The following is a 14,527-nucleotide window of genomic DNA, read 5'->3' as shown; positions in this document are numbered from 1 at the left end:
GCATCATACATTCCCATGATGTTCAGAATCAGTGTCAGGAGAACCATGGTGAGGCCGAGATGCACCTCTGTACTACGCACGTAAAATACGGAAGTGTGCTTCCAGCCATAAGCTGTATTTACACGGGCAAGTGCGATGTAGGTCAGTGACGGACCTATATCACACTCCTTTACAAACAATTTTTATGCGATTTTCAGGCATGTATGATGCGTTTTGGCGTTTAAAATCTTGCAATTTGTATCAATATTGCACATAGAGAGGGGGGAAAAGATTTGGAAGAATCATTTAAAAATTGGACAGGTTGCAATTTTTCTATCTTTAACTGCTAGGCCCAATATCAACGGGTGGAGTTCATTTGCGGAATCCACACGGGTCACACGCATGGAAGATTCGCAATTCAAAGTGCGGTTAGGGAAGCATCGGCATCCGCGCCTGAATTAAAGAACGCAGATTTGATTTGCGGAATGTTTGGTGCTGAAAACAAATCGCAGCACGCTCCATTACAGTGCGGATTCCGTGCGGACGGGCACAATAGAAGTCAATGGGTGCGGACGATCTGCAAATACAATTATGGATGCACTGCGGATTTGAAGGGTAAAAACAATTAGGGAGGTGGGAAAGCGAGGTTTTCCTGCATGGTACTGCGATGCGGGAAACAAATCGCAACATGTTCTCTCCTGCTGCAGGACCTCGCATCGCAATCCCATTGTTTTCAATGGAGCAGCACTGCCCACAGTAAGCATTGGGAGAACTCCACGATCCTCTGCCATGGCTGTAACAACGGTGCCGGAAGATCCTTGGGGAATTCAAATAGTGGGGAGTGCGATATGGGGGTGGGATTCCCAGCTCCATATCGTGCTTACCTGTGTGAAGGTAGCCTAAGGCTACCTACAAATGTTCGAGAGCAGTATCGCGCTCCTGTGATTTACCCGCAGATGCGAGGTGATTTTCAGTCAAAAATACATTGAATCTGTGAAATTCTGGGAAACCTCACATCGCACGGCATGCGAGAGCCTTTGGAGGCATTAAAGGTCCCATTGAAATCAATGGGCAGTGCATTCCGAGGGACACGAAGAGATGGGGCATGCTGCGGTGCGGGAAAACATTGCTTGTATACACGACTGCATTCAAAAGAATGGGCTCAATATTCATGCAAAATTTGTGCGTCTAGCAGCGCTCAAATCTTGTGCGATTTTCACGGCCGTGTGAAAGCAGCCAAAACTAGTGAGCAATTTCTTGCTCAGTGTAAACAGGAGTCGCTCAATCTGCCTGTTCACTGCGAATGGCCGGCAGAGATCTCCGCTGTGCTCTGCCTCCGTTCACTTAACGATTCGCTCCTTTGTGTAGTCGTTGGGTCAACGGTTTTTGCTTGCACGTCCGACAGTCGTCCTGCGTAGGGCCCCCTGCACACGGCAAGCCAGATACCGCATGCAGAATCCGGCTCTGCCAGCAGCGGCGTCTGCGCATACCTGTTTTGTCGTTGTCTTTTTTTGTACTGCGGATGGACCCAGCGGCTCGCCGTCGCACATGCGCAGTACAGGTTAAGAAAAAAAAAAGTTTCCCCCGCGCTGTCGCTAGGCGATGACACAGAATCCACAACGGTCATTACAGATGGGCCGGACGGCCTCCACTGACTTCAACGGAAGCAGCCTGCGCCAAGCCCGCATTAAAATGAAGAATGCTGCGATTTTTCCTATGTGAGCAGAAATCGCCATTGATTTTCGCCGTGTAGGACGCAGCGGATCTCTATAGGAAGTAACGGGAGGTATATGCTGCAGATTCGCAGTGCGGGCGCCAATCACGGGTTCCACAGCAAATACGCACCCCATGTGCAGGAGGCCTAAAGGCACCATTAGGCAAGGGCTACGTGGCGACTTTGGCTGCGCAGCTTGTTGATTTCCTAATCTCATAAGTAAGGCCCCTCACGCACTGCATCGGCACAACGCCACTATTTTACCGCCGTTTTCGGACCGCGCTTGACAGCAGTTTTTAATGCTCCCTATTTTTGTAATGGATGATGAGGTGCGCAAAAACGCTACAAACTCGAGTAGACTGCGCTCAAAAAAAGAAAAAAAGAGAAATCGTTGCATCCGAGTGCGGGCCTGCAAAGGCAATGGAGCGTTCGACGGCGGTAATCAGCAACCGTGTGAGCGCGGCCGAATACACAGCGCATTGGGACACGACTTGTTGTGAAAGGGCCCAAACTTAGTGTCTATGGGTCGTTGTCATGGAAACATCTAAATTGCAGAGCAACCCACGTGACATGTTAGCAGTAGGCTGCAGGACTACACTGCAATCCCTGGTCAGCCACAGTCCTCACACAGCCCAATGTCTGCGCTTCGTCCACCATAGAAAGCTACGAGAATGGAAGTTCTGGTTATTTGAACCAGAGGGAGACATTAAACTGTGTCCATCTACAGCTCCCCGCAGGGCTTCCACCTGACACGCCACGCTCTCACCCCCCTTCCCTCTGCGCAGCCGCACAGTCACTTCCGCCGGATACGTCACTCCGGCGCGCATCCTGCCGCGCAGAGATATGACGTCACTTCGCGGCGCGTTTAAGTCTTCACCGCGCATGCGCGTTATCCTCTTTTCCGGTGGTGAAGATGGCGGGGACAGAGTATGTAGATCATGGTCTCCGTGAAATCCGTTGTAATCCTGCGCTTATGCGGCGCTATCATGCGGTTTGGTCAGCCGGCTAGACGCCACAGGCGACGGAGGCTCCTCTGTGTCCATATTGGCGGGGTGGAGAGGGTTGTGGCTGTAGATGGCCGCGATGTGTGAGGCAGCCGGCTAGTGCCGCGGCCTGCTGAGCCTGCATGTGTGTGAGGATGTGGCTGTGTACAGTGCATATACGGGGGGCTGTAATCACCTATATAGGTGCTGATTGCAAGCTCTTGTGATGGGGTAGGAAATGTTCTGCTTCCTGATTGTGTTGGTGTTATATAAAGGTGGGGACCATTAAAGGGGCAGCGCCAAGTTATCCACAACTCGATGAGCTTGAGAACGGGGGTCCTGACCGTGACGGCTTGAATGAAGCCGCAGCTACGCCGCTTGTTTATACGGCAGTGCCAGACATTGCAGAGTGTGAGCGCTCAGCAGACTCCGGGGGAAAGAATGGCGCATGTGTGATATCTGCGTCTGTCATGGGGGCGACCTTTGGGATGCCGGTGTGTGGGGTCCTGGCAGTTTTGACCCGCTGATCATACCGCACCCGGGATAACGTGACCCAACCCCCTGTAATCCTCCGAGCGGTAGAACTTGCGATGGGCGCAGGTTATATTAAAGATACTAACTTGTGTTTTTGTTTTTGTTTTTTTTTTCTTTTTGCAGAGCAAAGAAGTTGCCATCCGTTCCAGAAAGCCTTTTGAAAAGGCGAAAGGCCTTCGCGGCCGCCAAGCTGAAACGGGCCAAGAACATCATGAAAGAAAAACGGGTAAGTTGGTGTCCGCTCTGAGCGCCTGCTGTGGTTGGCTGTAGACGCCTCTTACACTGTTGCCGCGCTCTGCAGGCCCGTAAAGAAAAGAGGAAGATCATCTACAAGAGGGCGGAAGGCTACTACAAGGAGTACCGGCAGATGTACCGACGGGAAATCCGTCTGGCCAGGATGGCCCGTAAAGCTGGAAACTACTATGTCCCTGCCGAGCCCAAACTGGCCTTCGTCATCAGGATTCGCGGGTAAGAAAATGGAGTTATATGGATGCGACGAAGCGCTAATGTTGGTTATACAACCTCTGAAGTGATAATGGCGCGCGGCCCGTGGTCCTAATGTTATAAGGCGGACCATGGAACGTAAGGGGTGTCCAACCAAAGCATTTCGCCCATCTAGAGCAGGGGTCCCCAACTCCAGTCCTCAGGGACCACCAACAGGTCATGTTTTCAGGATATCCTATAGTAAGAACACCTGTGGCAATGTCTGAGGCACCAACAATAATTACATCACCGGTGTAACACTGAGGAAATCCTAAAAACATGACCTGTTGGTGGTCCCTGAGGGCCGGAGTTGGGGAACACTGGTCTAGAGGATACATGGCACTTACAAAACTGAAAAGGTCAAAATATATTTGTAGGAAATGGGCTTAAATAAACACTATTCAGCAAATTGATGGGCCGCCCTGGGAGCGGCTGTCGTGGTTATGTGACATTTATGGTTCGCTTGACCACTGCAGTCGTGAATGGCAGCATTGCAGCGGCGCGGTCATGAATGGCATGTGAGCCGCTGCAACGCATGTTCATTGCAGGGATTTTCAGAAACTGCGCTATAGTGATTGGGGCGGTTATATTGGATTGGGGGTGGAAGAGCTCTGTGGCCCGCTCGGCTTCCTTTCACTGAGCAATCCTCGTTCCTGTCTGAAAGCAGAAGAGTGATTATCGCTGGGGCGACTGTTGGGTGCTAAAGTGCTCGTCAATCGTCCCGTGTAAAAGGACCCTTAGGCTAGTTTCACACGGGTGATCGCGATTTTTGCTGTGAGAAAATTGCATCTTTGTTCCTGCGAATTTTGAGCATCAGCGATGCTTTTTCTTGAGAATAATCTCGCGTTGCTGTCACTTGTGATAAAATTGCGCGATTTTTTTTTTTAAATTTATTTTATTTACTTAATTGCAAAAGTTAATAGGACTTTCTAATGGTAAAAATACATTGCGTCACACGAAAATCGCAGGTTCGTGTGTTGCAATGCGATAAAAAAAGGCTCCATAGGGAAACATGGGAGATAAAAATAAAAAATTGTGCATCGCAGAAAGAGCAACATCACACGAGTGAAAACATCGCAGATGTGAAGGGAAGTAGTGAAAATCATTGGTTTCTTAATTCTGCGATTTTACTTGCTCTTGCTAAAATTGCACAATTTTATCACCCTCTGTGGAACCACCCTAAGGCCGAATGCCCACAGACAGGTAATCGCCGTGGAAATCGTGGTCAGACACCCGCTGCAAATTCCACAGCAATGTCTGCTGTGTAAAACGATTCTTCCCTGCCCTCGAGTGGAAATCAGCTGTGATGTTCTGCTTGCCGAGGGAGAATCGCAGCATGTTCTATTCTATGCGGAAAATGGCAGGGATGGTTTCCATTGCAGTCAATGGAAACCGTCTGTCCCGCGATACTCTGCTGTGGGCACAGTGAAAGTATTGTGTGGATCCACGTCATACCCCAGTGGTGGATCTGGAGAGGGGAGAATAGGGTCTCTGGGGGGGGGTTGGGTCTGATTCCACTGAGAGATTTCACAGGTGGAATCCGACCCAGCCGTGGGCATGAGCCTTAAATCTTATGGACGTTTTTTAAATTGTGTGAGTCTACGGTATCTTTTGCTCATTGACAAACAGATTACATATTGATAGAGGATACACCTTTATTTTATGAGCACAGCATGATAAACTGTAGAAACGGACTTATTGGTGCAGTGAGCTCGTCCCACAGCCGGCAGGATAGACATTTGTCCTTGGGTTTCGTCTTGAGTCGTACCACTTGTATAAGAGCCTTTGTTATTGTAAATAAGTTCACATATTTGCTATTTTTGTTTTTCCTCCAGTATCAATGGTGTTAGCCCAAAGGTCCGCAAGGTATTGCAGCTCCTCCGTCTCCGTCAGATTTTCAACGGCACCTTTGTGAAACTCAACAAGACTTCTATCAATATGCTTAGACTGGTGGAGCCCTACATTGCCTGGGGGTGAGTGATCCTCATGTTGGCTTTTGGCAAATATCTAATGTTCAACTTAAGGCCCATTTTCACAGGACAAACTGTCGGGTAAACTATGCGTCCCAGTGATGCTCGGCCCGTTCTGTTACACAGGAGCGAGTATTATTGGCATCGCTCAGAGCGCAGCCAGCATTGAGGGGGCGTGGCCAAGGTGCGCTCATTGCTCGCCTCCATTTGCTGTAAGCAGGCAGGCAGTTCAGAACTGAGTAGTATACACTGAACGGCTAGGCCAGGTTTCTGCGTGTAGAAACTGAACAATTCTCTTCCATTCGTTCAGTCTCTCCATGCATTTACACGGGACGACTATTTTCAAATACTTGCGGGAGCACGGGTATTTGACCAACTCTGAGCTATGATTGTCCTCTGTAAATGGGCGATAAGACGGGGATCTACAGTTTAATCCCTGAAGTGTCCACTCATTGGAAAACTCTTGAAGTGGCTATCACATGAACACATCACCTAGCCCTTATACTGTATTAAAGGGGTTGTCCAGTTGTAAACTGCTGATAGCCCATCTTCAAGATGGCTTGTTAATACTAGATCAGTAGGGGTCTGCTGCTTGGGACCATCAATGATCAGCTCTTTGCCTGGCCAGTGTGCTTGTGCACGGAGGTGATTTTTGCAGGAAGCAGACTGCTCTGTTCCCACTGCAGTGACCAGGCAAAGTTCCCATTAATTTCAGTAGAAACTGTGCCTGTAATAGCGGACCTGGCCTGCAGTGGGAATAGAGCTGTCTGCTTCCTGCAGATATCGGTTCATTGCATGACCACACCAGTCTGGTAAACAGCTGATCAGCGGCAATCCAGAACTGCAGAGCTTCGACTATCTTCTATTGATGGCTTAGTTTTAGGATAGGCTATCGATAATTTACAACTGGACAACCCCTTTAAGGAATATGACATCGTAGACGAGAGTCCCCAATTTGGATGTACCTCTGAGCCAGAGTAGAAAGCAGCATTGAGTGAACTTTTCCTGTCTTGGGAAACTTGAGCTGTCCTTACAGTACAAGTCTACTCCATGGACAACGCATGCTATTGGCCTATTATGCGATTCAGTTAATAAGTGCTGTCAAACAATAAGCAAGGCTCATAGTTAGGAGTCTGCCATAGTTGTGCTTCCTCGCCCGTCTCAGTGGTGACGGAATGGCTGCTGTTTGCCAATGTAGATGTTTAAAGGCAACCTTTCATGCCGAAAATGCAGGCCATTCTGCAGGCAGTGTGTAAGGCCTCATGTCCACGGGCAAAAGAAGAATTAAAATCCGCAGCGGATTTTAACTCTTCTCCTGCCCGCGGATCCGCATCCCATAGGGATGCATTGACCACCCGCGGGTAGATAAATACCCACGGATGGTCAATAAAAGTGATTTAAAAAAAAAGAAAAAATCTGGACCATGCTCCAGTTTCGTGCGGGTCCTCCGCGGGGACGGCTCCCGCGGGCTTCTATTGAAGCCTATGGAAGCCGTCCGGATCCGCGGGAGACAAAAATCGGGATTTACTCACGCCGCGGCGCCATCTTCTCTACGTCGTGGCCGGATCTTTTTTCTTCGGGCCGGCGCATGCGCAGGGCACGTCACCGACGTCATCCTGCGCATCCGCCGAGCCGAAGAAAGAAGATCCGGCCGTGACGGAGAGAAGATGACGCCGCGGCGAAAAGGAGATCCGGAGCGGGCGGGAGGTAAGTTTATTCTCATTTTCAGCCCTCATGTCCGCGGGGCAGGAGGGACCCGCTGCAGATACTCCATGGAGAATCCGGAGCGGGCCTGATTTTCCCCGTGGACATGAGGCCTAATAGAGCTGTAAGGGGTTATAGTGGATACGCTGAGTCTGCTTAGTTCCTCCATCTATAGCATACATGCTACATCTTCAGCATGACTGGTTTCCTTTAAGGCAGATTATAAACTGTTGATAAAATACATTATCCTATGAAAAGTATTTGGACACTCCCATTTAGTAGAATGGATCATGTCTTATTAGTAGGTTACGTGTCCTAAACCCTAAGATGCAGAGCCTTTGAGGTGTCAGCCATACTTTGTGATTAAAACCGTAAATATTGTATATACCTGTTATACAGCTGCATACAAGCAGTTCATCACAAAGTGCATCGGCCCGTCCACAGTAGCAAAAGAAGCGCCATCGTTGGACAGTAGATCAAGGAAGAACGCTCTATGGAGTGACCACTCGTGCTACTCCACCTTCACATCGGATGGACATACCTGGGGCACGCCTTTTGCCTCTGTGTACTGTGCCAATGGCTGATCCTGCAAATTCTACACCTTCCAGGACAGGCGTTAATAGTACGTCTGCTTTTGACATAAAAACAATAAGCGCCCTATGAAGATGACCATTTGCCAAGTATATCCTACCTTTAAGAGCTCAATTCTGTTCTGTTGTAATAAACGAAATTACATTTAATAGCGCTCTGGTATTTTCATCCAGGGTTAAGTACAGCAGAGGTTCCGTTATGGTCTGGAGATGTGTTACGTGGCATGGTCTTTGTCCGTCAGTTGTAGTGGCAAGAACCATGAACACTGAGATGTACCCTGACATTCTAGACCACAATGTGGTAATACTCTGAGAATGTTCAACAATACTTCCAACAACACAACGCGCCTCGTCACAAATACCACGTTGTTTTATGTTGGTTGCTCCACGATTGGATGACCTGCACAGAGTCCCAACCTGAACCCTACTGAACATCTCTGGGACAAACATCAGATCAGTAAATATGAACAGCGTCCATCACCTTTGAGAGAATTCTGAAGACATTTGCAGGATGAATGGAGGGAAATACCAGCTGAAGTGTATTAGAGATTAGTAGAGGGTATACCACAGAGTATCTGATATCATTAGGGGCAAACGAGGCGCCACTAAGGATTAGCATATTTAAAGAAATGTTATTTTTGAATCTTGTTCAGGTGTCCAAATACTTGTGGTAGGATAGTGTATACTGGAGTGTTGGTTCTGTAGGAAGGATTTAGATTTGTACATTTGTCCTTATGTGTCATGTGCGCGTTTAATATGACAATCATATATTTTGCAGTTATCCCAACCTGAAGTCAGTCAAGGAGTTGATCTACAAACGTGGTTACCTGAAAATCAGGAAGCAGCGTATGCCGATGACCGATAACTCTCTTATTGAGAAGAAACTTGGTAGGTTGTACTGATGAGCTGTGCCTTCTGATTGGTGGGGAGCGTCATTTTTATTATGCTGGCATCCACTTCCCTTTTTCATTCTGAGTAATGTGCAGTCTAAATGGGACAAGCGCTGACCTCCTCGCTAAGGTCGTTGGCGCTCGTGTAGAGTTCATCGCTGGCTTCTCGCCTAGTGCTTCACAGTCTATGTGAAGCGGGGAGCGTTTACACGCAGCAGGAAGCCTGCAATGTATTTTTATGCTGACTGAAAGTCAGCGAAAACAAGTGAACAAATAGTAAATGATTTTTTTTTTATTTTTTTTTTACCGTTTACGTAAGAAGATTATCGCTCAACTTCGTTCTTTTGAATGAATTTTGAGTAATCCTCCTGTGTAAATGGACCTTTTAGGATGGAATGTATGTCGAGGGACAACCCTTTTAAGAAGTCCACATATAAGCAGTTGGAGCCATTGTACACCCAAGTGATTATTGTAACAGGCTCCATCTGCAGTAATCAACAAGAATCACTTGAGTGTACAATGGCTCCAACTGCTTATATGTGGACTTCTTAAAAGGGTTGTACCAGAATATGATTATCTATCTGTAGGATAGGGGATGAGTCTGATCTGTGGTGGTCTTGGGATCCTGAGAATGGGGGTCCCATGTCCTCCCTCTCCTATCTTCCTTTGCCTCACTGCAGGCTTACTGCATCTCCCGCAGTGAAGTAGAGCTTGAATGTAGCGGAGGTCACACATTCATCTTCAGTGACCTGCTGGCGGTTGCTGAGCACTTGTACTTGGCTATTTACGTCATCCCCATTGAAATGAATGGATCGGCATCTGTACATGCTTGGCCACCGCTCCATTCAATTCCATTGCTGTGGGTGTAGCTACCCCACAGTGAGGGGGACACGAGACGCCCATTCTCGAGATCAGTGGAGGAGGTTTTGGTTTTTTTTAATGCATTTTTTTCAGCTGTAGCCCGAAGTGGATTCTGCAGGAAGAAATCCTTACTATATAGATGCATACATAAAATAAAAACAAAAAAAATTTTATATATCCATTTCGGTCTTTGGCTCAAAAAACCTTTCTTCCAAAAAGTTGTTAATGAAATCGCCCTACAAGCTACAATGACAGTATTAAGGACCATATTCACTACAGTAACCTTATAACTGCTTGCTCTACACCGAGGTTTCTCTCTCTAAGGGGTTTTTCTTCTTGTTAGGCAAGCGTGGCATCATTTGTGTGGAAGATCTGATCCATGAGATCTACACAGTTGGCAAAAACTTCAAATTTGCAAACAACTTCCTCTGGCCCTTCAAGCTGTCCTCCCCCAGGGGTGGTATGAAGAAGAAAACCATACACTTCGTGGAAGGTGGCGATGCGGGAAACAGGGAAGACCAGATCAACAGACTAATAAGGAGGATGAACTAAGGTAACTAGAAGATGCTTTATTGTTAATATAGACTTGTTGAAATGCCAGTTTAGTTTGCTCTTCGCAGCAGTGATTCCCATGGAGTCTGCAGTACTGTAGCTCTTACAGCTTTGCACAACAGCATATACCTTGTGCTGTGAAGGGTTCGGCAGAACTAAGATATTCCCCTTAAGCTAGGCCGTCAATATCAGATTGATGGTGGTCTGCCTCTTGGGACCTTCACTGATCAGCTGCCTGAAGTGATGTGAGCACTGCAGCGACTTCTCACAGTTCATAGCGGCTGTATCTGGTAGATGGAACCGAGCTGCTCTTAGGGCATGTGACTATGAATATGAAGGTGAGTAACTGGAGCAAAATCCAGATAGTTGGACCCCCACAATGTTATTGCAGAGGGCCGATGGCTTGCCATGATAACAGGATGACAGATACATGTTGCCATTGCCTATGATCACTATTGTAAGCAATAAGGCATTGCAGCACAGAAGTCCTGCAATAACTTATCATAGTGATCATAGCAGTTATGGTGTAAGTCCCCTACGGGGATGTAAACCTAGTTAAAAAAAAAAAAACTTTTGCTATAAATCCACCCCCACTTCCCTAAAAACCCACATCTGGTATCATCGTGACCTTAACGAGCCATACAGTAAATTGAGCAAACTCTTATCAGCACTGCAAAAAAAAAGATAAAAAACATAAAACAAATGCAAAATGTTTATTTTGTTTTTGACTTCCATAAAATGCAATAAAAGTCATCAACAAAGCTGTATGCACCCCAAAATAGTACAAATGAAAACGACAGCTCGTCACGCAAAAAGTCCTCACATAGCTCCATCCATGTGCAGACAGGAGTGTAATATACTGTATCTTCATTACACTGTGTTCCTGCGGCTGTGGTGATCGATGTGCTTTCATCTTAACACTGTAAGGCCGGGCTCACTGTATTACGTGCGCGTATAATAAGCGGTAAATTGTGGCAATTCAAATACATTGGTTTCGCTGTTCCACTTGCGAATATTCATTGCATATAATATGCACATGAAAAAGAACGCAGCCCTTTCTGTTTGTCCGCGTATTACACACGATAGAGCCCTATTCTCAGTGGGTGCGTTCGAAAATGCTGTACATGCGCACTTACATTGCGTATGTCTGATGTTTTTATACGCAACGATGCAAAGAGACAATATAAGGAAAGTTTAAAGAAAAAAAAAAAACAGCCAGTGAGTGGGATGCGCCGTGATGCGCAGGTGAAACAAGTGATAATATGCCGTTCCACGCCTTAGTGAAAAGCAGCGTTTTACCGTAGGTTCATGTGAGCCCGGCCTACCGGAGACTTCCTGGAGAAAAATGGACAATAGAACTGATCCCAAGCACATGATTCACTATGGGATCATGCATGGCATCGGTGTTCGTGCCGAATGCCTCATTGCTCCCAACAGAAAAATGTTGCATGCAGCGATTTTATGTTTGGCTTTGGATGCTAAAACCAGTACACCAAAATGGCTTCCATTATGTTCGGCTCTGGAATAAATGTACTGACTGGACACAACTGATGTATGGGAACCCAGCCCAACGTTGTCACTAGGAGCTGCCACAACCACTTGTGATCAGGCTTTCAGGCTGTGCTGGAGGTTTGGTGGGGAAAAAACTCCAGCTTTTATCATGTTGCAGCAGAAACCTAACCAGATCCAATCCCGGTATTAACCACTATTTATATTGCCAACACGCTATTGTAGTAAGTGGGTGTATAATGTTTTACTTCTGATATTAACGCCTTAATGCTGCAGGGCATACAGTTACATCCTGCATGTTCATGGTATGTATGAAGGGGGATCGCGGGTCGATCCCGCTCCACACAATGCGGGTGCCGGCTATTTCTTACATCCAACACCCGCCAGCAACAGCTCTGGCAAGCCGCGCTGCTTATTGGAGCTGTTAAACCGGTCAGAGTTAACGGCGGCATTTAAATTCCCTGATCAATGTTTGGGAGTCCTGTATGACCCCCCCCCACCTCCACCCGCGATGATATCGCAGATTGTCATGGCTGCTGGGGGCCTTCTGATGGGCCGAAGAGCTGCCATTGCAGAGTGCCTATCAAGTCGTGCCTGTGGCGTAGCTTGACAGAATGCCAGTCAGATCGCGGTATAATGTAATGCTATGCAGGAGCGATCAAAGCAGCAACCTTTTTGCTAATTGCCATATTTACTATAGAATCTGAATATAGCAAAAATATGTTTGGTATCGCTGTGTTCGTAAAAGTCCGATCTATCAAAGTAAAGCGTTATTTACCCTGCATGGGAAATGTCATCAGGAAAAAAAAAAGTCAGCATTGCGTTTTTTTGTGGTCGCTCCATCTCCCAAATAATAGTACAGCACAAAAAATAAATTGTATACAAACCTTACCTAGTGGTAATCGTACCAACTCAGAGGTTGCAAACAACTGCAAAGCACACTTATAGAATAGTTGTGTGGTCCTCTGCTTAATGACTGTCCCATTTTAATTACCTATTCTTTGTCTTTTTAGGCCCCCTGTGGACGTGCCCCACTCTGGTCAACTAATAATAAAAATCCATTTACAAAACCTTCATGTTTGCGCTGTCATTTCTCCAATAACTCCAGAGTTGCTGTGAGTGATTTTTTTAAAGGACCTCGAAGTCTACCAGATCAGAATGCACACATGCACCTACACTTTATCCCAAATAATCGTGTTGTTCACCAACCATCTTAAAGGGGTTGTCTCGAGGAAGCAGTGAAATTTTTTTTTTTGCCCAGTCCCCCTTATTAAGCATACATTACTAAGCCCCCCTGTAAATGACTTTTTTAGCTGGTTTGTACTTACAGTTCCAGCGTTTCAGCAACTTATAAAAAGTTTCCCCAAGATGGCCGCCGGCTCTTTTCCCGTCGCTTGCTGTAGGCCGACGTGCGCGCTCCCGAGACGCTACCAGCTGTGTCTCCCTGATAACCAGACGCCCCGCAGCTGCCGACCGGACCCGGGATTGAACGCGGCCGACCAGTCACCCACCGCCAGGCAGCAGGTAACCCGCGCTAGGCCCCCGGCTCCCCCGCGCTAGGCCCCCGGGGCCACAGCGGCAGTCCGTCACGCGTAACCCCCGTCAGTCCGTCACCCGTCACTTACCTGGGCGGCTCTGCACCTTCCTCTAAGAGAGGATGGTAGCAGAATGGCCGCTCCAGCGCGCTCCCGAGAAGATACAGCTCGTCTGCGCATGCGAGCTGTAGCGGCGAGCACACTGAAGCGGCTCGTGCTCAGAGCAGAAGACCGGACTGCGCAAGCGCGTCTAAAAAAGCAAGCCGCCAGCGAATTTAGACGGAACCATGGAGACGAGGACGCTAGCAACGGAGCAGGTAAGTGAATAACTTCTGTAAGGCTCATATTTAATGCACGATGTATATTACAAAGTGCATTAATATGGCCATACAGAAGTGTATAACCCCACTTGCTGCCGCGAGACAACCCCTTTAAGGGCAGTTTTATACAACCTGTTTTATCTGTTTGGAATTTTTTTTAATGAACTTATGTAATTAAGACCCTGTACAATCTCTGCCTGCAGGTAGGACACTAACTAGACCTAATGTGTACATTCACCTCAATAAGCTCCAGGGCATGAGTTTACAGCCAGGAGGATGAGCTGTGCTCTCCTTTATTATAACTGTTTGACAGGAGCTGTGTGATCATCAGTAACTGTAATAGGAGTTTCTTTCCACTCTGTAAAGAGCTTGTATGATAGGGTCAGTCACCCAGGAATTATGCTGACTGAAGAATTGACTTCTTGAGAGAACATGATATGGCTACCCCTTACTTTTAGAACTACTGTTGGGCTGTGTAAACAGGTAGTCCATCTATAAACTGCCTGTTTACTTTGAATAGAGGCAGGCAGCCCGAAGAAATCTCTGTCCCCGTTTCATCTCCACGTAGTGAGCGATGTATTTCCTGTGTAATGACACGGGAGCGATAATCGCTGCGGAAACTGTCAGACCCTCGAAACCTTTAAAATAGGTAGCGGTGAGAGTGTAGAAGGTGCAAATAAAACGTTTCCGTATTCCTTCATAGTTTACATGCAACGTTTCGACTCCAAAGGAGTCTTTTTCGAGCATGCTGACAGGTGACTGGTTCCCTTTAGTGGTAACTAAATCCTGGAGTTACTAATGTTCTATGCACAAAATACACAATACAGATGAAACTATCAATACTGCCGTTCGGTGATAAATTAAGTAGAAACGCATGCAGTTTGTTTATAAAGGGTTAACACT

General features: G+C 47.1%; 1 protein-coding gene across 1 annotated transcript; it reads left to right on the top strand.

The window, feature by feature from the left end:
• Positions 1-2,518: 2,518 nt before the first annotated feature.
• On the top strand, positions 2,519-12,839 carry RPL7 (ribosomal protein L7). The gene is made up of 7 exons (XM_066578586.1): positions 2,519-2,620; positions 3,334-3,436; positions 3,512-3,678; positions 5,529-5,666; positions 8,736-8,845; positions 10,052-10,261; positions 12,783-12,839. The coding sequence occupies exons 1-6, from the start codon at positions 2,607-2,609 to the stop codon at positions 10,258-10,260; spliced, it is 741 nt and encodes a 246-aa protein (XP_066434683.1). The 5' UTR covers positions 2,519-2,606; the 3' UTR covers position 10,261; positions 12,783-12,839.
• Positions 12,840-14,527: the final 1,688 nt, after the last annotated feature.

Source organism: Eleutherodactylus coqui, chromosome 9 (genome assembly GCF_035609145.1).
Source record: "Eleutherodactylus coqui strain aEleCoq1 chromosome 9, aEleCoq1.hap1, whole genome shotgun sequence".
In the NCBI taxonomy this organism is placed as follows: domain Eukaryota; kingdom Metazoa; phylum Chordata; class Amphibia; order Anura; family Eleutherodactylidae; genus Eleutherodactylus; species Eleutherodactylus coqui.
Note: the sequence above shows the minus strand (reverse complement) of the source record. Positions and strands in the feature narration are given on the sequence as shown.